This window comes from Diceros bicornis, chromosome 6 (assembly GCF_020826845.1).
Source record: "Diceros bicornis minor isolate mBicDic1 chromosome 6, mDicBic1.mat.cur, whole genome shotgun sequence".
Lineage (NCBI taxonomy): Eukaryota > Metazoa > Chordata > Mammalia > Perissodactyla > Rhinocerotidae > Diceros > Diceros bicornis.
The window spans coordinates 50,216,755-50,243,723 of record NC_080745.1 but is presented as its reverse complement, the minus strand read 5'-3'; the positions used below and the strand labels follow the sequence as shown (position 1 = coordinate 50,243,723).

The window sequence follows — 26,969 nt, the reverse complement described above, 5'->3', positions numbered from 1 at the left end:
GGACGAATTACAAAATATAATAAGATGTTCTATTTGGCAAAAATTCTGGACCATAAAAACATAAAAGAATATGATAGAAAGAAGAAGTTTGAGTGAAATAAATGCCCACTATGTATTTTGGAAATCTTTATAAAGCAACGATGATTCAAATGTTTTAATGCAACCATATATCAAGATCTTATTTTTACCCTGCAACTGCTTTCGTGTAATTTTCTATTTGGTGCAAGCAAAAGCTCTAAAATATAAAGTGAACTTAATGATGTGATATTGGGGAAAAGTAAAACAGAGATTATAACACTCTATCTTTTTGTGCTTCTCTCTCCAATTTCTCCAACTGTGTTTCCAAAGATTTTTTCAACGAAAAGATAAGTGTAATAGGAGGCTAGAAAATGCCTTTTTCACTCTTTTTATTAACGGATTTCACATTTGGAACATGAATAACCACTTCCCTTTCAAATCACAGGATAGAATATACCTGTATAAATTAACCTTTTCCTCCATCAAATGCTAATAAATATTTATTCAAATTCTTCTAAAATATGTAGCACAAATCATAAGTTAAAATAAGAATATTAGAGCCAATATATGGGTACCTTCGTTATAATTGTCTCTTATGAAATAAATTGATTTTTCTTTTCCACAATCTATCTCAATCTATTCTCCAAGTTGCTATTTTCTTAAATAGAATACTTGCTCCAATACTACTTTATGTTTTAATGCTTGTACTATTCTCACAGGGTAAACACAGGCAATGTAAGAATGTCTCTACCTGCTTGAAAACTCAAAAAATAGTGTTTTCCATTGGTCTTCCATTAAAATATATTTTCAGTTAAGGAAGATTCTCTTATCTCTTCTTGAAAATAACAGCAATAGTTCAAATATTTCAAACATTATTTTTTAAGTAAAAGCAAAATTAAAATGTCCTCAATGGAATTATAGGAAGTATTTTGTTTGTTTATTTTTGGCATTAGTTAATTCTCTAAGTACAAAATAACAAAAGTAATAAAAAAAATTCACTAGAGCTGTTTAAGCCAATTCCAAAGGAGTGGGGAGTAATAATCATTATCATCACTTTGGCAACTAACATTTACTATGAGCATTCTATTTTTTGGGCACTGGCTCTTAGCCATCAAAGAATACTAACTCCCCTTGCAAAACCTTCCCCATTGTAAAATAGATATATTAGATCCTTAAATTTTTCTTTCATCAACTCTCCCAGTTTGTACTGATTTCATGCTTACCAAGGAAACTTTAGATTATTATCAGGCCTCATATATGGGTCTGCCTAAAGGAAAAAATAAAAGTGATGATCATATGGAATTCAAGTTGTCCACTTCATAGGATAAGGATGTCTCATGGGAAATATAGAAAATGGCTTTGATGTTGATGTGACTTGTCACCTAAGAATGTCTATAGGAAATGAATGTGCTGGTTAGTCTGGTCACTGGCACAATAAATTCTTATTTTTAATTAACAAATTGGCACTCTGCTGCCTACCTCAATTACGTGTGTATTTTTATTATTCAACCCTGGACACTAAGAGTGAGGGTTTGGGGCTTCATGGTGCTGAATCAGGTCTAACAGTCCTTATCACTACCACTTCCATCTACTACAGTAGCTTTTAAAAAGGGATCAGAAAGGCTACATACTGTATGATTCCAATTTTATGACATTCAGGAAAAGGTAAAACTACGGAGACAGTAAAAAGATCAAGGGTTGGTGGGGAAGGAAGGGATGAATAGGTCGAGCACAAATGAATTTTAGAGCCGTGAAACTACTCTGAATAATACTATAATGATGGATATATGTCATTACCATACATATGGTACAACACCAAGAGTGAAACCCTAATGTAAATTATGGACTTTTAGGTGATTGTGATGTGTCAATGTAGGTTCATCGATTATAACAAATGTGCCACTCTGGTGCAACGAGTTGATAGTGAGAGAAGTTATGTGTGTTGGGAAGAAAGGGGTATAAGGGAATTCTCCATATCTTTTGCTCAATTTTTCTGTGAACATAAAACTGCTCTAAAGGATAAGTCCATTTTTTAAAAAGGGATTTGAAATTTTTGTGCTTAAGAATCTGTAAATTAAAACATCGATTTTTGAAAACCTACAAAAATGAATCAAGCATGTGTCTGCTATGCTTACTGCCCTGGCAAATTTATATTTAATTCTATGAAAAGCAACACAAGATTGACATCCTTATTTTAATTCTCAAGATGAGGAAGTATGGCCTTAAATGTTAAATATCTTGCCCAGAGGTCATACAACTATAATAGGATTCAAACTTGTCTGTCTGAACCCATAACCTGAGCTCCATTACTAAACTGTGCTCTTTGAATAGAATGTGCAAAAACCCTGGCTTCTCTCTGCTTTACCCTACTGACTTTGGGTCACTAACCTCATTTATATAGAATATCTATTATTCATTGAATGCTCATAATTTCCATTGTCTGACACGGCTTATATTATTTAGTTCTCATAACAATCCTATGACATAAGTTTTATTAGCTCTTGTCAACAAATGGTGAAACTGGGAAAGTTTAAATTATTTGCCCAAGCTGATGTTTCAAAACCAATGTTATATGAAGTCAAACTCCTTTCACAGCCACATATTTCTCTCAAGACTTGAAAGGTGCCTGATTTTTCTCATTCATGTCTTCATACCCACTTGAGAGGAACAAATCATATAAATTACTGTGAAATTATACTTTAATGTTGCCATTTTTTTCAGTTTTCATAAATTTTGTCATATTGTGCAGTAAAGGGCATCATGATTTGCTTGTACAAAATTTTCATTCAATAAAATGCATTGAGTGCCTACTATATAAATGGAATTATAGCAGTGAAAAATAGATTTCCTAGCTTCATGGAGGTTATATTCTAGTTGGAAATTGACATATAATACAAATATTAGATAATGCTTTGAAGAAAAATAAAGCAGAATAAAGGTTTAGAGGTTGAAGAGAGCATCATATCTTTCGGATACTGCAATCAGAGAAAGTCTGCCTCCACAGATGACATTAAAGCAGCTAAGAGACAGGCATAATTCTAATGTTTTTCAGGTGTAATCAGCTACTATTTTGATTAAGGTTAAGTGTATATAATCTATTTTTGCAGAAGTAAACAAGACTCTCTATGACTGATATTCTATGCATAAATGTTGATAATCACTTCCTCCATAGGGCATTTTACGTTACACCCAAAGGTTAAATTTGTGAAATATCAAGAAATAATTGTTACAAAGTAATACACTTTTATTACAGGAGCATCGCTCTTGCCTTTAATCAGTGCCTATTGTATTTTATTTGACACATAATTACTAAAAGGTTAGCTATCTGATTATCTGAAGCTTCTTCTGGCAACTTATAAGTGGAAGATATTTTGCTAGAGGCAAATTGACAGTGATAATTGATATCTGTCAACCTGAACTCAATAGAAGACACAGAGTAACAAATAAATACCAATATAAAAATTATGAAATGATGGCAAGCTAAGTTAGAGTAGTTAAGAGTGAAATAGTAAAGACATTCTGATAATCCTTGATAGCATTTAGAGTATTAGAGAACTGCAGTTTGATAAATAATCACAACTTTGTCTGAGTCAACAATAACGTGCAGCCATGTTCAGTGTACACTGTTCAAAAGGTAGAGTGGCATGGAACATATTTTAGAATAATTAAAATATATATTGTTTAAAATGAGTCATCTCAGTTTTTAAAAAAATAAGCTTTAGCCATCTAGACACATCACTTTGAGAAATAGCATTCCCTGGACTAGCTGGATTGCTGAGATAACGAATTTTTGAATAATTTGGGGCCACAAAATCAAGATATATACCCAAATAATGATCATTATGATTTATTTCTTATATGCTGCATTTAGATGTTATGTTGATGCATCAATCAAAGCATTCTGAATAATAAGATCTCATATCTAATCTTCATTCTTATTTGAAGGTACTCTTAGAATCCTCACTTATTTCAGATGAAGCTACCTAGTTTAGGAAAAGAGTAAACTAAATTATTTTTAAGACAGTGTTTTAAAATATATATTTAATCTTAACATTGCAATGATTAAAATGACCTAACCCAATAAAAATTATAGCCATATGAAAATAAACATATAAGTAGACAAAAATCCATTACTCTGTAAGATCTTCTATCTTTTTTTCCACTAGAGTAGGGGGCACATTAGAAACAATGACTTGCATATCCAGCTGATTGACCACAGAGACCTGAAAGAAGAAAAAACAGAATTCATTTGGCTTTTACTTATTAGCATACAATCAAAAAATAACATTTTTATTTCTTCCCTACTATGTATAGACACTGGTTTTCTATCTCTAAATTTAGGAATAAATGATATTTTTAGTTACACAATCTCCACTAGATGTTGGGGCAGGCTGAGAATGGTAGACTATTTATTATTCACTTAGAAGTTACAAAATTCTAAGTGACTTCGACTGTTGTTGGTTTTGTGTTTGTTTGTTTTCCTGGTTATTTACTAAGGCGTGGAAGAAGATATTTTTGTTTGTTTTTTGATTGGGTTAAGAACACTCAGGAAAATAGAAAACCTAGCTTTTAGATTTTATAAATCTCAGGAGATCATTTATTCATTGTGTCTAAGAATCTGGGATATGACTAGTTGGAATAATTCATTCCGTGAGATCATCGTATATAGTTTTCATGTCTGCTTTAACCAATTTTATGTTTGTGTAGATAAAGAGATATATACATGCAAACTTACATGTGGGGCTAAGATGAGCTAATTTAATTTATGACTCTGTCCTATTAATTTAACATTTACAGAGTTCCTTTCATGTTCTTATTTAGAAAAATGGAAGAAAAATAATAGCATTTATCTGCTTACAATGTATCATTTACTTTTTTCCTCAATATTCTACAGGCTTTAACTGATTTAATTCTAACCACCACCATATCAGGTGGTTATGGATATCATTCCAAGTTTTAAATAAGAAAACTAGTAAAACAGACATTGAATAACTTGGACCCGATTAAGTGCAGGCTGTCTGACTCCAGAACATGTGCTCTTTCCTATTACCCAATACTGTTATAAAAAATGTAAAGTCAAATCATATATTGTCCTGCACATACATTACACAGTATTAAAATTGTGAAAATGCGTATGCACCAGGACCATGAATGGAATATTCTGGACTAAGTATATTTAGCACCATATATCTGAATATAATTTATACTAGGGAATAATTTCACATTGACATGTATTTTTGATATAAGTTCCACATTTTCTACATGAAGTTGCCCACAGGTGTCACAAACTCCAATGTCTTCAGGGCAGGCTGGTAACCTAAATGAGTGAAGTAGCCAAAAGTATGAAATGATAGGGAGAAGTGGAAGTGTGACAAACCAGAGAGCATACGACTCATCTGAAGAGGTCTGCTACTACTCATCTCTAGTGAATATTGCCGTGTGGGAAAACAGGTCCAGATTTGCTGGATCTTTCCACTTTTCAGGAGAAAAAGAAATCCAAAATATTAAGCGAAATATTTACAACTAGTTAGAGATCTTTCAAACCATTGTGTGAACCTAATAATTCATGTCCACAGACTATATGAAGCCAAGGATCTGTCTTATTACCACCTATGAGCACACAGTTAACATTGGCAGTTCCAACTGGTACCCCTAATTCATTATAGGCATCTGGGATCAGATGTTTAAATTTCCCGTGAACATGTGGAGGAATCTTGAGTGTGTCTTCATAAAAAAAGTCTAACTTCGTTAGAAAAAAAGATTATCACAGTTTTTGTGTAACTTTGTCTGTTCTTACTGGTCCTGAGTAAAAAGAGACAGAAGTTACATAGAAATATTTTTTGATTTAATTTTTTTTTTTAGTTTTTAGTAGTAAAAAAACATGGTAAAAATCTCTAGAAATATATACAGGAGACTTGTAAAATTGTGTTTTCTCCCCTCCTTCCGTCTTTCCTTCCGTCCTTTTTTCCCTCCTTCCCTCCCTCTCTTTCTTCTTTGTGTTCTTTTCCCTTCCTTATCTTTTTTTCCTTTCTTTCATCATTGGACTAGGGAAGATTAAAAAAAAAGCAAATGGCTTGGAACAAATAGTAATCATGGAGTGTTATCTCAGCAAGAATAGATTTCTCAATCTCCTTTGTAGCTCAGTGGAACCATATGATGGAGTTCTAACCAAGTCAAGTTAGTGGAAAGGAAGAAATGAATATTCTTAAGTCTGTCCCATATGGGAACCTCCCTTTTCTTTCCCAATCTCTACCTGAATAAAGAAGCCATAGAAAAAGGGCAAAGACAGACGATGGAAGGAAATTGAGTCCCTGAATCTCCATTTGCAGGAGAGCTGTCAAGATCACCACCCAGGGCCGGCCCCGTGGCTTAGCGGTTAAGTGTGCACGCTCTGCTGCTGGCGGCCTGGGTTCGGATCCCAGGTGCGCACCGACGCACTGCTTCTCTGGCTATGCTGAGGCCACGTCCCACATACAGCAACTAGAGGGATGTGCAGCTATGACATACAACTATCTACTGGGGTTTTGGGGGGAAAAATAAATAAATAAAATCTTAAAAAAAATGTTTAAAAAAAAAAAAAGATCACCATCCAACCATGTACACTCTCATTGTTGTGTCATATGAGAGAAAAATAAAATTTATTAGTTTAAACCACTGAAATTTTAAAGTTTTTTGTTACATAGTCAGCCTACCATGACAAACACCCAGGAATATATTACACGTGGCTGTTAGATTCTTATTAATTGTAGGGCACTGAAAAACTAGAATGTTAGTTATATGTGGTGCAGGGAAATGGTACAATTTTCCTTTGTATGAATACGTTCTGAGTTTTGAAAGCTAATTTACAAGTACATTTTTGGAATGCAGTCAATTCGTGTGCTAGGGACTCTATTGGGAAGCAAAATTGGCCTTGGAGATATAAGGAATTCTATCATTTGCCTTTTTTTTTTTTTTTTTTTTTGGTGAGGAAGAGTTGCTCTGAGCTAACATCTGTTGCCAATCTTCCTCTTTTTTGCTTGAGGAAGATTAGCCCTGAACTAACATCTGTGCCAAGTTTCCTCTATCTTGCATGTGGGTCACTGCCATAGCATGACTTGACCAGTGGTGTAGGTCTGTGCCTGGGATCCAAGCCCAAAACCCAGGCTGCAGAAGTGGAACACGTCAGACTCAACCACTACGCCATGCGGCCAGCCGCTGTCATTTGCCTTTTAAGGACAGTCAGCACTTTCTCTTTATTCAGAAGGATATTTTACTTACTTAAAGGGAATTTTTTTTTTGTTAATGAGCTTGGAAGCTAAATTCTGACTCAATAAACAAAACGAATACATATATTAAGCTTATAATTTACCAAAAGATTTTATGATCTTAATAATTTTTGAAAACATACGTTTGTATGTTTTGTATTCTTAAGATAAAAAAACAGATATTTCTAATTCTGATAAAATAACAAAAGTCAGACTGCATTTAACTCCAAAAGTGTTGTCTCAGACTTACCTATAAATAGTTACTTCTAAAATTTTAAATCTCCTTAACGTACTGACATATGATTTATGTAGAACATACAAACCTTGACTGTGCAAATGAAGAGAATAAGCTATTACAGTTTATATTTTGACCCTTCAAAGAAATCCCTACACCCCCAAATTGTTGGTTTCTTCTATCATCTATTGCAAAAATATTTATATGTTTAAGATTACTAGATTTTATTTATGATACTTTTCTAGTATAGCCTTTTGCAAGTATTTTCAGAAATATGTGTCTATTATACCAAATATTAAAAAATTCTACTTAAAAGTTGCTTAATTTAATTTTTTAGGCATTGATTACTAATGAAAGCTTTTCTAAAAAAATATTTCTATCATTGTTGGGATTGATCTTTGTAATGGATTAAAATTATTATGTATGGTCAAAAAGAAAGAGTATTAACATTTGTGAACCACAAAATTCCAAAAACAGAAGTTGCCAGATTACATATTTTATTATTTCTAAGTCCTTTTAATTCTTCCTCATAAACCTCTTATCATTCCTTTTTTCCCATTCTTTCTCATATAGTTTAGATGGTGCCATCCAACAGAAATATAGTATGACGCACAAATATATGCCAGATGTGTAATTTTAAATTTTCTAATAATCACAATAGAAAGATCAAAAATAGTGAAATTAATTCAATAATACGTTTAGCCCAATATATTCAATATATTATCATTTCAACATGTAATCAATATAAAACAACTTATTAAGGAGATGTTTTACATTTTTTTCATACTAAGTCTTTGAAATCCAGTGTGTATTTTACAGGTCAATGCAACCTAGTCACATTTCAAGTGCTCAGTAGCCACATACGTCAAATAACTAACATATTGGACAGTGAAGTTCTCACAATTTCTCGCTTGGACTGGTCACTGTTTCTCTTAACTGGTCTCTGTTGTAATCTCACTTTTCTTGAAAAGGAAGAGGTATCTTAATAGTCTTTTTTAGATAATTGTGTATATTCTTCTTTGGTACTACACCAAAACTCAAGTGGTAGTTTCTTCAAGGCTAGTTTCTATGTGAAATCTAAAACCACGTCCAGTTACACTAAAACTCATTTATCTGTCTTGCACTTTGAACGAATCTTTTACCCACGAATGATTTTTTTAACATCTTGCACTGGTCATTTTGGAAAATATTGGTTCACTGAATAATGCAAATTTTTTAAAAGTTGACACATTTCATAACACAATATCAAGAAAAAAAATCACATTCTTTAATATGAACCTGATCTCATCAGAAAAGTCTGTAAGTAATGGGAAGCTGTCATACTCACAGTCGTGAATACAAGCTCTCCAATATTCTAATTTGTGCTTGAAGGCTTGAATGTTACCACTAGCAACAGATACTGTCAGTTGTTTTCCTTGAATTGACAGTCTCAGTTCATTCATTTTGTGTATATGCCTATCAAATATTCAAGACTGAATAAACATATTTTTATCTCTAAGTTCTTTTTTCAAATAAAAAAAGCTATTCCTTGAAATAAGCAGCTAATTCAGTTTGCATAGTGCTTTTCCTTGAGACAACCATCTACTTCTGCATACAGCAAGAATGCTTTCTGCATACTTCCATTTCATTACACAAAATCTTAAAAAGATGTTTAGTCAAGAGTGGAGATTTTTTAAAATTAATAAGTTTACTGCATATGTAAGGGTATTTTTAGTTAAAACGGGTTTTTTTTGGCTGTTTATGTATGGCTATGAAAAATACAGTGCAACAGCAGTGCAAATGCAACATAATAAAAAGACCAACAAAGTCCTAGCATTCTCATGAAAAGAGTTTTGACCTCATGGACCCCTGGCATGATTTGGGGGACCCCCAGGGTTCCGTGGGCCACACTTTGAGAAATGCTAACTTACATTGTAAGAGAGGGGCTATTCATCCATTGAACAAATAGGCCTTGAGTACCCACTACACGTCAGGAATTCTTCTAGGTGCTTAAGATACATCAGGGAATAAAATAAACAAGTTAACTAAAAACAAAAAACTGTTCTCATGGATTTTCTGTGGGGAAAAAATGAACATGAATATGATAAGCTCCTTGAAGAAAAGAAAACAATAAAGAAGTGTGAAGTGACACAGTAGTTACAATATTAAATAGGATGGTCAGAGTAGGCTTCACTGTGAAACACATCTTTGCAAATATTTGGAAGACATGAGGGAGCTAGTCCTGAACACATCTGGAGAAAGAGCATTCTAGGCAGAGCCATGGCAAAATCTCTCAAATGAGAGTATGTCTGGCTATTTGAAGAGCAGCAAATTGGCCAATATTATCAGGTTTGAATGAGTTAGAGGGAAAGGAATAGACAATGAGGCCATTGGAAGCCAGCTTATCAAGGGCCTCATAGTCTTCTGTAATGACTTAAGAATTTCTCTGAAAGAATTGGGGTGATTTAGGAGGTTTAGAGTAGAGAAATAACAGGACCTGAATTACACTTTAAGGGATCACTTTGGCTGCTAGATTAAAACCAGACTTTAGCAGGGAAAGAGTGGAGGCAAGGGGACAAGTTAATGAGTTTGTACAATAATACAGGTGAAATATGATGGTGGTTTCAACCAAGTTGTAACAATAGAAGTGTTGAAAACTGTGCAGATAACATATATATATAGCATATATTTGTGTGCATGTGTATATATATATACAAATATATATACACAGACACACACATAACAGTATTTACTGAGGGATTGGATCTGTGGTTTAGAAGAGAAAGGAATCAAGAAATTTTTAGCCTAATGGACTCAAAGATGATTTGGTCATCAAGTGAAATTGAGAAGAATGAGTGTGTGAATGGACCAGGAAATGCAGTGTGGTTACTGGACAATGTAAGAGCTCACTTGAGGGTTTTCATCATTAATTTAAAATAAGACTAATTATACAATTGCGTATGTTTTTGCAGATATATTCAGCATGGGTATAGGTCTGGAGAAAAGAGAAAGCCGGAATTAACTAGAGTTATGGTTTTGCCAAGTGAGTATAATAGAGGAGAGAGGGCAAGGAAGTTGAATTTTTATGTGGTTGGGTGCTTATAATAGTTGATAATGCAGTACAAAGCTTGTAAGCAGGAAAGAGAAAACCTGAGGGGTAGAGGGAGGGTGAAAATGTAGTAGGCTAAACGGATTGAAGGTCCTGGTGCCGGAGAGCTGGATACACAAAAGAGTGCTGGAGTTAGCTGGACACATTCAGTATTTTGTTCAAAGAGTAGGAGGTTTGAAATGGAGGTTATAGAGGGGTTTCAGTAATTGATAACAGCAAAAATAACTCTGGTTTTAAGTGGTTGCCATAGGGTGGAGGATAAAACCGTTGGAGGAAAGGCAGTCAAGGAATTGTGAGTTCAGGATATCAGAAGAATCATCTCTGCATATACTGAAATTGCTGAAAATTAGGATGGAGGAATTGTTGGAGAGATGGTAACAGTAACTCAGAAGCTAAACTAATTGAGATACGTTGGGGATTGCCCCAAGGTCCGGGAGACCACAGCAATAATGTGAGGTAGTGAGTAACCGTCAGATGATGAGAATCAAGGCAGGACTCTTAGGGAGGAGGGGAGGTCTAGAAGTAGCAATGCTGTACACCGAGGATCCTCCTCTGCCAGTGGGTAGTTTGAAGACTGGAGAACGAAAACAGAAAACAAACAAACAAAAGCCACTGCTTGAGAAGGCAGCAGTAGAAGTATTCTCAGGGGAGTTCCAGATTTACATTAAGCGAGAAGGTTTATCTAAATTAAAAATCTTATCTTCACTCACTCTTACTAAAAATTTTTCAATAATTTCCCACTACTTTTAGGAAAAAGTTCCAATACTTTTCATATGGCCTATGGCTTTTATATGGACCACCTACTTCCATCTCTGTCCCCAGCTCTCATTCACTTTTCGTCTCTCACTCTTTAGGGCGGATTTAATATCTATCAGTTATTCAGACCTGACATCATTTCTTCTTCTTGGTCCTGGCACATGTTGTTCCCCCTGCATATTTCTCTCTGTGTCTCCCTTCTCTTGACTGAAATCTTATCATAAGTATCATTTTGCTAGAAAGGTTTCCTTGTATATATATTATGATTTATAAATATATCATATTATGAATACTTAGAATTGAATCTTTCTTTTCGAATATATTTTGGATAATTTTAAAGGTATGCTTTTTAATTGCCACACAATGGTTCATGGAGTCCAAATAAGAAACCCATAAACCTCACATTGCTTAGGTACATATTCCATATATAATATTTATAGTTATAGTTTCTTTGTGTTATTATAATATTTTAATTATACTTAGTGTAGTGGCCTTATTGTCTAGCCTTAAAGCACGACAATGTGCATATCTTAAGTAACACAAAGAGAAAAGACATTATTTTATATAAGGCTTACAGATTTTAATTTGATCAAAATTCTATGTCAACCTTAATATATTCTATGTCAAAAGCTTCTTGGCTTAGATTGGCCTTTTTAAATTCTATTGCAGCTTAACTCTTATAAATGAGAATGTTCTGGCCTTCACATCCACCAAAATCATCGTGATTGGTCTTCACCATCATTATTTAAGAAGAAAAATATTTGATCATTGATGTCTGCATATATATAAAGGTTAAACTTGTCCAGAGACCTAAATGAGGAGAACCGTGAAAAATGGAGATTTAATAAGATGTAAAAAGCAAAAGAAAAATTATACTTGATTTTGTCTTTATGTGACAAATATTTCCAATAATAATTACACCTGTATTTTTCACTAGATTCATTAGAGAAAAGTTCAAATAATCCTCACTTCCAAGTTGCTAGCGATTCCATTGCATAGAGGCATTGGTGTTGAATATTTTGAATAAACGTTAACATCAAATTGTCCTTAGGAATAATCTACCACTGAGCTTGTGTACAGCCTAAGAAAAGGTGAGAACAGAAAAGTGATATTATTGGTTAAGACAGATATAACTTAGTGAAGGATCATCAATGTCATCAATGGGGATTTTGGTAAAACAAGGGAATCACATCTATTGGAACATAAATTTGCTCCAAAACACTTCCTTTTGTTTTCTTAATTACAAAATTCCTAAAAGTAATTTAAACAGTAACAAATATTTCTTCCATTTTAATTTCTACAGCACCACTCTATGAAGGATTTTAAAATTTTAAGTAGCTCCAGCCAATTCTACACTAAAAACGAGATCTGCAGACCAAATAGAAATTCGATGCTTATGACATTGCTGTCACAATCACGTATGAAAACATATTATGATGTATTTCCCAAATATCAAAAAAAAAACAACCATAAAGCTATATTTTTATGTCCTAAATTGTAGCTATTAACAATTTAGATAAAATTAATCACATTTATGTTTTAGAAAACCCATTTCAAATAAATTTAAAAGCTCTCTGAGTTGAAAACACTGGCCCTGGGTCATAGTGCATGTACCCCCTTATCTGAAGTGTTATCTACTCACAAGTACATCTGCTTTGCCACTGAGGCCCTTCCCATAGTCGTCAGTTGCAATGACTTGAACCTTGAAGTAGGACCTCCTCATATTGTGGAAAAGCATAGCAGTTTTGAGAAGCCCTGTATGTGTTTCCACCACAAATCCTTCTTTTCCCTCTTTTATCGGTGGTATTATGAGTCTGTATGCCATGGCACTATAATTGCCAGTATCTTTATCAGTAGCCTAGGAGAGAAAAAAACATGGGTTATATATAAGCAGGAAAAAAGAAATAACCTTTATTATTTTCTTTGTGAGGAAGATGAGCCCTGAGCTAACATCCAAGCTGATCTTCCTCCACTTTATGTGGGACGCCGTCACAGCTGGCCTGACGAGCGGTGCGTCGGTGCGCCGGGATCCGAACCCCGGGCCGCCAGCAGCGGAGCGCGCGTACTTAATCGTTACCCCACGGGGCCAGTCCCCAAAATAACCTTCATTAAAGGGCTTATTGCTGTTTGTAAGACTGATGTTTATTTTGTAATAATAACAATAAAACCCTCCTAAAAGTCCATTTTTCTGGATATCATTATGTAGATTTATAGACTTTGTGTCCACAAGGTTGAATGGTTGTTATCAGAATGACAATGACTCCTGAACTGTGAATACAAAGGACATAGACACTACTGTTAATAGTGTAGTCCACTCGATGAATTAAGTGTTTTGATTGGCATGTCTGATGGGTTCCACTCTGGGCTGTGATCCAAATTGGTTTAAGGATGAGACTGCCTCTTTACCTAACCATTCTCTTGTGTACTAGGCATAGGATGTGGTTGTGTTTTAATCTAATCTATTTCCTAAAAGGGAAAAAATAAAACAATGCACTAAAATATCTCAAATGACAAGATAAAGTTCAAAGCTTTTAACCAATAAATTGAGAGATGTACAAAAAGATTCTAATTAGTTAACACCATTTAATAATTAGAGGGAGTTAGAATTCTAATCCAGCTTCCTTTTTCATCATTCTATATCTAGATTAACCAGATTTTTCCTGGTCGAAGGTACTTATGATCTACATGTTAAGATTTCTTAACATTTACAATTTAAATAGTTGTTTAGAATACTTTTTTTTAATTTTAATAAAGCTGTGAGCATAACATATTAGTCTGGCTCTATGGCTTCTACTTCAGGGACATTTTTCAGAATTTCAATTTAAGAATTATTTCATAGTGAAATATTTGGAAGAGAATTGGTGGATAGGAGAATTTAAGTGAATTTATACAAGGCTATTTATACACCTTATTCATGATACTAGATAATATAAGTTTTACAGTATTATTATTATTATTATTATCATTATCTGGTTATTCTTATTTTTACCAAAGTTATTATTATTAAATATCATGTATCAAGTATTTATGATTTGCCATTACAATGCTAAGAATTCTACAAAAAATGATCTTATTTAATAAAATTAAAACTCTCTGAGGAATGTACTATTCTAATTATATAATTTATTGCTGTCCAATACAACTTTCTGCAATGATAAAAATACTCTAAATTTGCTCTGTCCAATACAGTAGCAACTAGCCACATACGACTATTGAACACTTGAAATGAGGCTAACGTGACTAAGGAACTGAAATTTTAATTTTAGTTAAATTTAATAGCCAAAGGCTACATAGGAAGTGGTAAAGTTGGTATATAAATAATGACAAAGTAGTAAATAATAGCAAATGTGTATTAAGTTTCAGCACGAGCTTGACTCTAGCTTCAAATTCTATATGCGCTTAACCATTTAAAATGTTTTAGAATAACTCTATCCACCTGTTAGATTTCTTTTACATACTGTGAGCAAATTTGGAATTAACACCAAATCAGTCAAAGATTTGGTTAAATAGTCTCCTTTAACTTATGATTAAGATGGAATTTCCCCTGAAATAAACTTTTTACTGTTAATACAAACTTTATTGAGGTGTAACAAACATGCACAAAAAAATGTACAAATCATAAGTGTATAGCTCAAGAAAATTTTGCAAAATATACACATTTGTGACCAGCATCTGCATCAAGAAATAAAACATTACCAACATCCCAGAATGTCCTTCATGCCCTTCCTGTCATACCCAGCTCCTCAGGGAAACCACTATCCTGATTTCTGTCACCATTGGTTAGTTATGCCTATTTTTAAACTTTATATTGATGGGATCATAATATGTGTTCTGTTTTCTATCTGACTTCCTTTACTCAATTTTGTGTTGTAACACTCTAAACCCTTATATTTTAAAATAAACCCTTTAACACAATACAATCACATTTAGAAAACAAAAGGCGGTTACAATAAAATTATCGTGATTGCTTGGTACATTAAGCTTCTTTGCACAGTTCTCACTGATTAACTTCCAATTTCAAGAAACAAGTAATTTCACTTTGCAGTATTCCTAATTTATTAAATTATGATAATCACAAAGTAGCCATATTTTATCTGAACAGGTTAAGTTGCTTTTTAAACATCCCTTTTCTGAAACAAATAATCATTTAATACAAAAGTTGGGATATGGAATTAGTAATTATAACTCAGAAATATCTATTTTCTTTGATGATTTTTCATAGTACCTTTGGAGCAAATTGTCAAAAATGAGATACAGGGTTTTAAAAAATCATGTTTACTGGACCTTTTTTTCAGAAATATAAAGCTCTACTGTCATATATATATTGTCAGTAATGACTCCACTTTAAATTTCTATTTCTTTTAATGGGCTTGATCCACTTTGGAATCTCAAAGATCTCATTTCAGAAAACACTCATTGAAGATAGTTGCCAGAATCATTAGCATTCTTTCAATTCTCTCCCCTCTTTCCTAAGTATGCATAGTTGAATACTAGTAAGTTAAACAGTGAATGATAAAAATTCCAGTAGGTACTATACTTATGAACAATTTAAAGGATTTTCAAGTTCAATTTTGAGTCTATTCAATTTTCAACAAACATATGATTTAAGACCAAAACCTATTTATAAAATGTGACTCTGGTCAATGTAGGGTATGCACATTATAATCATACACAATTAACAACTGAATGTTCTTTTTATGAAGTTAATCACAAGATATAATATATCTAAATACAAAGCAAGTCACACTAAAGATACTGATTAAATTAACAGAGCAATTTAAAATCTGGTTCAAGATGTGGAAAGTAAGCAAGAGTTTCAGCAGAGTGCATTGTATCTATTTACTTTCTACTTTTTTTTATTTTATTGAGGTCACATTGGTTTATAACATTACATAAATTTCAAGTGTACATAATTATATTTTGACTTCTGTATAGACTGCATAATGTTCACCAAAAGTCTAGTTTATCACTAATTATTAGGGAAACGCAAATCAAAACTACAATGAGATATCACCTCATACCCATCAGAATTATTAAAAATATAATATTTTTAAAAAGATAAGAAATAACAAGTGTTGGAGAGGATGTAGAGAAAAAGGAACTCTCATACACTGCTAGTGAGAATGCAAACTGGAGCAGCCACTATAGAAAACAGTATGGAGATTTCCCAAAAATTAAAAATAGAAATACCATATGATAAGCTATTCCACTTCTGGGTATTTATCCAAAGAACATTAAAACACTAATTTGAAAAGGTATATGCACCCCTATGTTCATTTCAGCAATATTCAGAGTAGCCAAGATTTGGAAGCAACCTAAGTGCCCATCAACAGATGAATAGACAAAGATGCAGTATATATATACAATGGAATACTACTCAGCCATAAAAAAGATGAAATTGTGCCATTTGCAAAGACTTGGATGGACCTTGAGGGTATTATGCTAAGCAAAATAAGTCAGATGGAGACAGATAATTACTGCTTCCTACTTTTAATTTTTTGTTTGTTTTTTGTATTGTGTTTTGGTGAGAAGTAGACTTAAAAGTCAGATGTCATTTTGAAAAAAATTAATCACTCAGAGTTTCAGGTTTCCTTATTCATAAAATGAGAAGAGTATTAGTTAAAAAATATTATTTTAAGATATATATATTATATAGCCAAGTACAGTGTGACACTAATATAATAACCTAAATTTTTATAGTAATATTCAAAAATTTTAATGTTTTTTCTGTATCATGACATTTATTGATGAATATGCAAATTTAAGCACAAAGTCAATTTAAACTCATTACTTCAGACACATTATTGTAAGACTGTAACTCCCTTAAAATAATGCATTAATGAACTTTTTTTCTTATACAGCTCAAACTGCATGCACTTTGCTCTCACGATCTTATTTTTTTTCTTTTCCAGCTTTTCTTATTGTTTCCTGATCACTTTTGTATTAACCTTGCAAAACTTCTTCCTCAATTGTCTACCTTTCCTTGTTGCTGGATATAATGAGGATGTAGGCATCTAGCTCTCAGTCTACCTCTTCCACTTCAACTTCTTCCTCCTCTATGAATTTCAGTGTCCATGTAGATGACGCATCCAACAAACCGTCTTCAAGTTCTTAGCCATAAATAACTTGCGTCAGTCTTTGGACTGCCTCACTGCATGAATTCAATTTCATAACCACACTCTAGTCTTTTGGCTTATGGAGATATTTCTCCTAAGGAAACACTACATCTCTGGAGCATAAATTTTAATGTATCAATTTCTGACCACAACCTCCCATCACTTTTTGATATCAGTGAACTTTCAGTTCCACAAACACTCCCTCTGCTCTCATTACTTCAGGGCTTATTTCCATTCTCTCTCCATTGTAGATTTTACAGCCAGTCACATTGTTCGCATTTTTTTTTTGTCCTTCCACAACACCAGGAACTTTCTCCTCTTGAATCAATTTAACCATCGACCTACTCCTGGATAACTGAAGAGTGATGAAAGAAATTAAATAATCAGGCAGACGATTGTTACTATAAGTCCATGGTTTCTGAGTTCAACTGTTCCTTTGATTTATCTGGAAAATCTGCTATGCGTGTGAGCTCTCTATCTCACTCTAAAATTCACCCTTTTCTTCAAATCATATAGTTTTTTCATAGTCTCCTCCAGAGATGAGGAAGCTGTAATTCACATAAAAATTGATATTACGAAGTGTGAAGTCTCTCAACTTCTCATCCTATACATTAAAAAGTACTTATATCTGCACTTGCTCTTACTGTCTTTCTTCATATCTCAGAGGAGCAGCTGACTCTTCTCTCTCATTGAAAGTGCTTATGCTTTGATGCGAATTCCTCCCATATCTTCTGCATTAAATGTTTTATCAGCTCTATTTATGTCTGTCCTTTTAACCTTTACCTCTACAGACTATAAAACATCTATGTCTCTCTCATTAAAACAAAATGAGACTTTTCTTTTACTATATACCCACTTCTGACACTATTCTCACAACTTCTATACCTATTTTTCACAGTTAAGCTCCTCAGAAAATTTTTCTACAATCACTGTCTCCAATTTCTTACCTCACAACCATCCCTTAACTGCAGCTAGAATTCTGCCCCTATCATTGCCACTGAAGCCATTAAAGTCAGTGACTGAGTCTGGCTGAGTCTCATCAACTATCAGTCCAGTGCTCTTTAAACCACAAAGTCCATTTCCATTATTTGTATAATGTTATTGCTACTGCTGCAAGCTAACATTTATTGAACACTTACAATTTCCAAGTGCTATGTAAATACTTTATATACATTATCTCATGACATCCTTTCCATTGAGTAAATTTTATTGTTATTATTTTATAGGTGAAGAAATGGAAGCACGGAGAGATTAGTAACTTGCTCATAATCACAAAAATACTTGATAGCACAGTGTAGGTCTCATTCTAAAACCTATACCATAACCACTACATTCAATATGTCAGACCAGGAATAAAAGTACCAGGTAAAAAATCCAGTTAAAATAACAGTAAATCTAGATAAACAGTCTTAAGAATTCTTCCTAGATAGATCAGGGAGATAAAAAGAAAATAACAAATACGCAGGTCGAAAACTAAGTGAGGGCAAGAATACAAAAATCTTAGTGCCGATGGTGGCTTTTACTTAAGGGTTTTGTGATGATCTAGGTGAACTTAAAATTTAATTTGCAAGATCTTGAGTGGCTCAGAAAATAGGAGGCAAGACCCCAGGCCCACTCAGGGAAATGAGTCTAATAAGACTTCCCTCCCCAGAAATCTAAATTCTCACTTTAAGGGTGAACGAGAAATTCATCTCTCCTTACCAGCGACCACCACCCCAAAACTGCAAAGAAAACTGCCTGGCTTAAAACTTGACGTTGAATGCAGTGGGGAAAAAACTTCCTTGAGAATCCATAACCAAACACAAGCTCTCATTGGTGTTTGCAGCCTTTAGTCACATATCACTAATTTGCCCAACTCAAGGAGAAACGACAATATTCTGAATTCATAAATCCAGTGGTCCTTAACTCTACCTGAATGAATAGAAAAGCCAGAATCTGAGAATTTGAGAAAAGTGACCTTTAATTGATAATGGCCTAGCCTTCTGACAGAGCAAGTATTTTTTTCAAAAAAGCCACCTTCAAATTACGCCTCAAATAATTCTAACAAATAAAGTTCCAAGAATGATGAAAAGTGAGAGTAAAATAATTCTCAAAATAAACACAAAACAAAATATCATGAAAAAGTCTGTTGAGATAAAAAAGCAAAGTCAGGGGGCTCGGCCAGTAGCGTAGTGGTTAAATTGAAGTGCTCTGCTTTGGCAGTCGAGGGTACACAGGTTCAGATCCCAGGGGTGGAGCTATGCATTGCTCATCAAGCCATGCTGTGGCAGGTGTCCCACACATAAAGTAGAGGAAGATGGGCACAGATGTTAGCCCAGGGCCAATCTTCCTCAGCAAAAAAAAAAAGACCAAAATCATACTCACAAAGGCTTTAGATATTTGAATTAATAGACACAGTATGAAGCAAATATGTTTCAGTAAATAATAGAGACCTTAAAAATACGAAGAATGAGAATAGTCGAACAGAAATGGAGAATCTGAATAGACCAATCACAAGTAAAGAGATTGAAATAGTAATCAAAAACCTCCCAAAAATAAAAGTCCAGGACCAGACAGCTTCTCTGGTGAATTTTATCAAACATTCAAGGAAGATTTAATATCCATCCTTCTCAAACTATTCCAAAAAATAGAGGAAGATGGAACACTTCCTAAATCATTCTACAAGGCGAAAATCACCCTGATACCAAAGGCAGACAAAGACAATACAAAGATAGAAAATTACAGGCCAATATCGCTGATGAACATAGATGCAAAAATCCTCGACAAAATTTTGGCAAACCAAATACAGCAATACATTAAAAAGATCATACACCAGGATCAAGTGGGATTTATACCAGCAATGCAGGGATGGTGCAACATCCACAAATCAATCAACGTGATACATCACATCAACAAAACAAAGAATAAAAACCACATGGTCATCTCAATAGACTCAGAGAAGGCATTTGACAAGATACAACATCCATTTATAATAAAAACTTTCAACAAAATGGGAATAGAAGGAAAGTACCTCAACATAATAAAGGCTATTTATGACAAACCCACAGCCAACATCATACTCAACAGGGAAAGATTGAAAGCCATTCCTCTGAGAACAGGAACGAGGCAGGGCTGCCCACTCTCACCTCTCCTGTTCAACATAGTACTGGAGGTTTTGGCCAGAGCAATTAGGCAAGAAAAAGGAATAAAAGGAATTCAAATAGGTAACGAAGAAGTGAAATTCTCACTATTTGCAGATGACATGATTTTATATATAGAAAACCCTAAAGAATCCATTGGAAAACTATTAGAAATAATCAACAACTACAGCAAAGTACCAGGGTACAAAATCAATCTACAAAAATCAGTTGCATTTCTGTATGCTAATAATGAACCAACAGAAAGAGAACTCAAAAAGATAATACCATTTACAATTGCATCAAAAAGAATAAAATACCTAGGAATAAATCTTACCAAGGAGGTAAATGACCTACACAATGAGAACTACAAGACATTATTGAAAGAAATCGATGATGACATAAAGAAATGGAAAGATATCCCATGCATGTGGATTGGAAGAATAAACATAGTTAAAATGTCTATGTTACCTAAAGCAATCTACAGATTCAATGCAATCCCAATCAGAATCCCAATGACATTCTTCACGGAAATAGAAAAAAGAATACTAAAATTTATATGGGGCAACAAAAGACCCCGAATAGCTAAAGCAATCCTAAGAAAAAAGAGCAAAGCAGGAGGCATCACAATCCCTGAATTCAAAACATACTACAAAGCAATAGTAATCAAAACAGCATGGTACTGGTACAAAAACAGACACACAGATCAATGGAACAGAATTGAAAGCCCAGAAATAAAACCAGACGTATATGGACAGCTAATTTTTGACAAAGGAGCTAAGAACATACAATGGAGAAAGGAAAGTCTCTTCAATAAATGGTGCTGGGAAAACTGGACAGCCATATGCAAAAGAATGAAAGTGGACCATCTGCTATCGCCGTTCACAAAAATTAACTGAAAATGGATCAAAGACCTGAAGGTGAGACCTGAAACTATAAAACTCATAGAAGAAAATATAGGCAACACACTATTTGACATTGGTTATAAAGGAATCTTTTTGGATGACATGCCTACCCAGACTAGGGAAACTAAAGAAAAAATAAACAAGTGGGACTTTACCAGATTAAAGAGCTTCTACAAGACAAACGAAACAAGAATCAAGATGAACAGACAACCCACCAGCTGGGAGAGAATATTTGCAAAACATACATCTGACAAGGGGTTGATCTCTGTAATATATAAAGAACTCACACAAATGAACAACAAAAAAACAAACAACCGGATCAAAAAATGGGCAGAGGAAATGAACAGACACTTCTCCAAAGAAGATATACAGATGGCCAATAGGCACATGAAACGATGTTCAACATCATTAATCATCAGGGAAATGCAAAGAAAACAACACTAAGATATCACCTCATGCCCGTTAGAATGGCTATAATCACCAAGACAAAAAACCACAAATGTTGGAGAGGATATGGAGAAACAGGGACCCTCATACACAGCTGGTGGGAATGCAAACTGGTGCAGCCTCTATGGAAAACGGTATGGAGATTCCTCAAAGAATTAAAAATAGAGATGTCCTATGATCCAGCTGTCCCACTACTGGGAATCTATCCAACGAACCTGAAATCAACAATCCAAAGAGGCTTATGTACCCCTATGTTCATTGCAGCATTATTCACTATAGCCAAAAAGTGGAAGCAACCTAAGTGTCCCTCGACTGACGATTGGATCAAGAAGATGTGATATATATATACAATGGAATACTACTCAGCCATAAAAAAGACAAAATCGTCCCATTTGCAACAACACGGATGGGTCTGGAGGGTATTATTTTAAGTGAAGTTAGCCAGGAGGAGAAAGACAAACACTGTATGATCTCACTCATATGTGGAATATAAACCAACACATAGACAGAGAAAACTGTATTGTGGTTACCAGGAGCTAAGGGGGTTGGGGGGGGGATTGGGCACAAGGGGTGAAGGGAGACATATATATGGTGATGGACAAACAAAAATGTACAACCCAAAATTTTACAATGTTAAAAACTATTAAAACATCAATAAAAAATGTTTAAAAAAAAGTATCATCTTCAAATGAAAGGCATAATAATTGAAATTAAAAACTCAAAGGTGAATGGGGGCCAGCCCAGTGGCACAAGAGTTTAAGTGCACACGTTCTGCTGCGGTGGCCGGGGGTTCGCTGGTTTGGATCCCGGGTGCACACCGATGCACCGCTTGGCAAGCCATGCTGTGGTGGCATCCCATATAAAGTGGAGGAAGATGAGGCACGGATGTTAGTCCAGGGCCAGTCTTACTCAGCAAAAAAAGGAGGATTAGCAGATGTTAGCAGAGGGCTGATCTTCCTCAAAAAAAAAAAAAAAAAACTCAGAGGTGAAGTTGTTAGCAGATTAGGCATAGCTGATGAGAGAATTACTGAACTGATGATAGGGCAAAAGAAATGATCCAGAATACTTCACAGAGCAACAAAGATGAAAAATCTAAAAGCAAGTTTGAGATATAGAATTTAGAGTGAGAAAGTTAAGCAAACTTTCAAAGTTTCAAAAAATAGAAGATAGAATGGAACAGAATTTTTTCAGAGCTGATTAAAGATAGCTATCCACAGATGAAGCCCAATAAACTACAAACAAGGCAAATAACAAGTAACTCACACCTAGAACTCACACATCATGTAGAAACTGCAGAACATTCCACATCCCACCCCAGCCCAAAAGTAGTCTTAGAAGGTCTTAGAAGTAGTAGACTGATAGTTGACCTCTTAACAGCAACATTGAAAGGCAGATGCTAGAGGAGTTATATCTTCCAATTCCAGAGAGAAAAATAACTATGCATTTAGATTTCCAATCCTAACGAAAATGTCTTTCAAAGACAAGAGTGAAATGAACACTTTTTCAGACAATCACTGAAAAGATACCCATAAAAATTCTAAATTAATTACAAGTAAAAGGAATGTGACTCCAGATGGAAGATCCAAGATTTAGGAAGAAACGGAAAAGCAAAGAAAGTATTAAGTGTGGATTCTATAACAATAATTATATTGTTGTATGCAGTTGAAAAAAAGATAGAGTAAAATATCCAACCAAAATAATATGTAAACTGGAATGACAGTGACTGGAGATAGGTGTTCTAAGACTCTAAATAATGTTCAGGATGGAGGGGACATTGATATTTTTAGGTATGTGTATGTTAAAATTTCTAAGGTAATCTTTATTTGTGTATAACTTCTCAAATATACTAGAGACACCCAGGGTAAGAAAAAAATAACCATCTGAAAGAATATTTTAAAAGGAGAGAAAAAGAAAAATAGGAAAAAATAAACAAAACACGGCCAAGGAAAACCAGAAAAAAAAAATTATGGGGGTAAAATCTATTATATCTGTAATTACAACAAATGTAAATCTATCTTCCCCTTAACAAAGGTTATTCACACTGGATAGAATACACTCTACTTTACTGTATAAAATGTCATCCCTAAAAGAAGGAAAGTGATTGGAAACATAAGTCAAAATTCATTACTATTTTAACTTAGAACTCATTTTCAGGTAGAATTTTAACTTTCTGGCTTTTTGGAGGGAAGTAAAGGAAGACCTGATATTTTAAACCTCTAACAATATTATAAGTGAGTCCTGATGCATACTGTGTTGCTGAGAAGAATTAGTTTGAAAGGAAATTATTTGCCTAAAATGTCATTAGTGAACTTAGGCATGCATAACGCAAAACAGCCATGTGGTACTTTTTACATAAACAAACTATTATGAATATAAGCTGCATTGTTTTCTTAAAATTTGGGGAAAATACATATAGATATTGTATGAAAAGGAAAAAATAAAAAAAAATTATTAATCTATTCCTTCATTTTTTAGATAGTAGTAAGCAGACATCTAACAAGCTTGGTTAAATTAATGCCTAAAAGTTAAAACTTCTCATGGAAAAGACTCATCATGGAAACTGTAAATAAATCAAATTTACTAAAGAATCAATGTGATTTTATTTATTCCATCAGGTTCTTTATAATCAAAAATTTACACTGGGCTCCTGGCACAGTCATTATTATCTGAAAGAGGTGACCCTGGAAGATTTGATTCACTGACTTTTGTGAGTTTCTCTTACTGAGCAAAATCAGGAAAGTTATGTCTAGAGTTGTCTTAAAGAAATGAAAGTCAGAAGTGAATATTCTAAATACAGTTGCTATAATTATACCTTTAAATGAAAGTCAAGACACAGGCAACCACTTATGCATTGCTAAGGACTCATCTGGAAATTTTAATGCACACAGGTGCCCAACGTTAAGAGAAAATCACCAAATAATTGACTCTATCATACAGGGGAATAGGTGAGCCCATTAATTTTCTAACAACCTAAATAACTGTTCCCCTCTGTTGCCTAAATGAATACTATAGATGCAGAAATATTAGTGGAATAATTAGTGATGTCCTAAGAACATCCAAAGCCCATTAAAGTCCAATAATGCTAACTTTAACTTTAGCTTCTCAATTAGACCCCAATTTTAACATGTAACAGCACTGAAGACTCATTTTCCTTGAAATAGAGTGAAAATATTTTAGAATGTCAAGGTAAAAATACTCAAATCTCACTTTTTCATCTACCAATGTCGGCACGTCAAGCAGTGTTTGCAGGAGGCAAAAAGAACAGAACTTTGGCTTCTTAAACTCCTTTAACTTGTTCTTGTATTTTAGGAACTACAAAAAACCCCCTTCATCTTAAAGCCCTTAAAGACAATATATCCAACATATGATAAAATACAAACAAGGAAAATGTCACGTAGATTGATCTATTTTAAGACTATTCAAGACCTGTGCAAAAACAAAAAAGAGAGGAAAGAAATGTTTTAAAAGAAAGCTTAGTGTTTGATTTTTTCATATGAATGTTAAAAAAATGAATGTCAATATCAATAATTCCTAATTTGAATATGTCTATTTACTATTTGTATAGTTAATTAAAAGTCTAATACCATTCAGAGACATTCTAATGAATAAATACAACTTGGTATAGAAACAACAATTTAATAGTGGTATGTAGAGACATGCAACACATTTTAAATTATCAAGACCTTTACAGGATATTTATTATTATTTTATTATACGTAGTTAGAATTTGCCAAGATTTACTCTTAATTAAAGAGTGGTGCCAAATATCATGGAATAACATCTATTTGAAAAATTAAAGAGGAAACTGAACTGAAGAACAGCAAAATATTCCTTTTATTATTTTTTAAATTTATACACTAAAATATTCTGTATTACAGAAGTCATGCGAGTTCAAAATAAGCAAAACTTGCATTTATGTAATAATTGAAGCTTTTTTTTAAAAGTTTCAATTTTTTTACTTTTCTTTTCTTTTCTTTGTAGAGTATTTTGGAAAATAAATATTATTACCTCAAAAAATAATTGTTTTGTTCTTTTCCTCAATATTGCTAATATAATAACTGATCATACATTCCTCAATGATGCTTTGAAATGAACTCTGAAATCATTTTTCTAACTTTTCACTGATGTGGAAAAGAAATAAATTGTATTCTAGTCAATAGACATAGTAACAAAAGAAAACACATACACAATTTGAGCTCTCTAGTTGAGAGAGGAAACTGATTTTTTTTGTGTGTGTGAGGAAGATTGGCCCTGAGCTATCATCCGTTGCCAATCTTCCTCTTTTTGCTGAAGAAGATTCACCGTGAGCTAACATCTGTGCCCATCTTCCTCTATTTCGTATGTGGGTCACTGCCACAGCATGGCTTGATGAGCAGCGCAGAGGTCTGCTCTGGGATCTGAACCTGCAAACCCTGGGCCACCAAAGCAGAGTGTGTGAACTTAACCACTACGCCACTAGGCCAGCCCCTAGGAAACTGGTTTTGAAAGTCGATCTTGAATCACAAAATATGGATATTTACTGAAAGTTTACTTATTAAAATGTTTAAGAAATTTATACTTTTGCAATAATTCTGTAGTTTTACAGTCTAAATCCTTCAGCATTCAAAGCAACTTAATGACATACTCATTATTTCAAACTCTCTAGTTCTTCCTTAGTTACAATATATTCACTAATCTAGACCCAATTAGTTTCTTCTTAATGCCCACCCTCTCGTCCCTCTTCTGGCTACTGTACTTGGTTCTCTTTCAGTATTCTCTTTGCATGGTAAGGCCATCACTACCTATGGATTGACCTGAGCTAAAAATATCAGTATCCTCTCCAACTGTTTTATCTTACCCCCTGCCTCCCTACTTTCAGTCCATCAGCAAGCCTTCTGCATTCTACCTCTGCAATATTTCTCAGTTCTGTGACTATGTATCAAGCTGACACTGCCCAATTTCAGGCTCTCATGTCTCATTTTTTACGCCAGCAATAGTTTAAAAAAAACTGATAGCTCTCACCTGCCAGAAGATGAACATTAAGACAAGTCCGTGAAATAGTCTC

The 26,969-nt window shown here is 33.9% G+C and overlaps 1 protein-coding gene across 10 annotated transcripts in view; it reads right to left on the bottom strand.

Annotated features, from left to right (window-relative positions):
- The window catches only part of PCDH15 (protocadherin related 15), an 800,695-nt gene that overhangs the window by 51,704 nt on the left and 722,022 nt on the right, over positions 1-26,969 (bottom strand). For all 10 annotated transcript variants that reach the window (XM_058543433.1, XM_058543426.1, XM_058543425.1 and 7 more), the window contains 2 exons: positions 12,984-13,199; positions 4,153-4,241 (listed from right to left, as the gene is read on the bottom strand). In XM_058543433.1, coding sequence (XP_058399416.1) covers positions 4,153-4,241; positions 12,984-13,199 — 305 coding nt within the window. The remainder of the gene's footprint in view (positions 1-4,152; positions 4,242-12,983; positions 13,200-26,969) is intronic.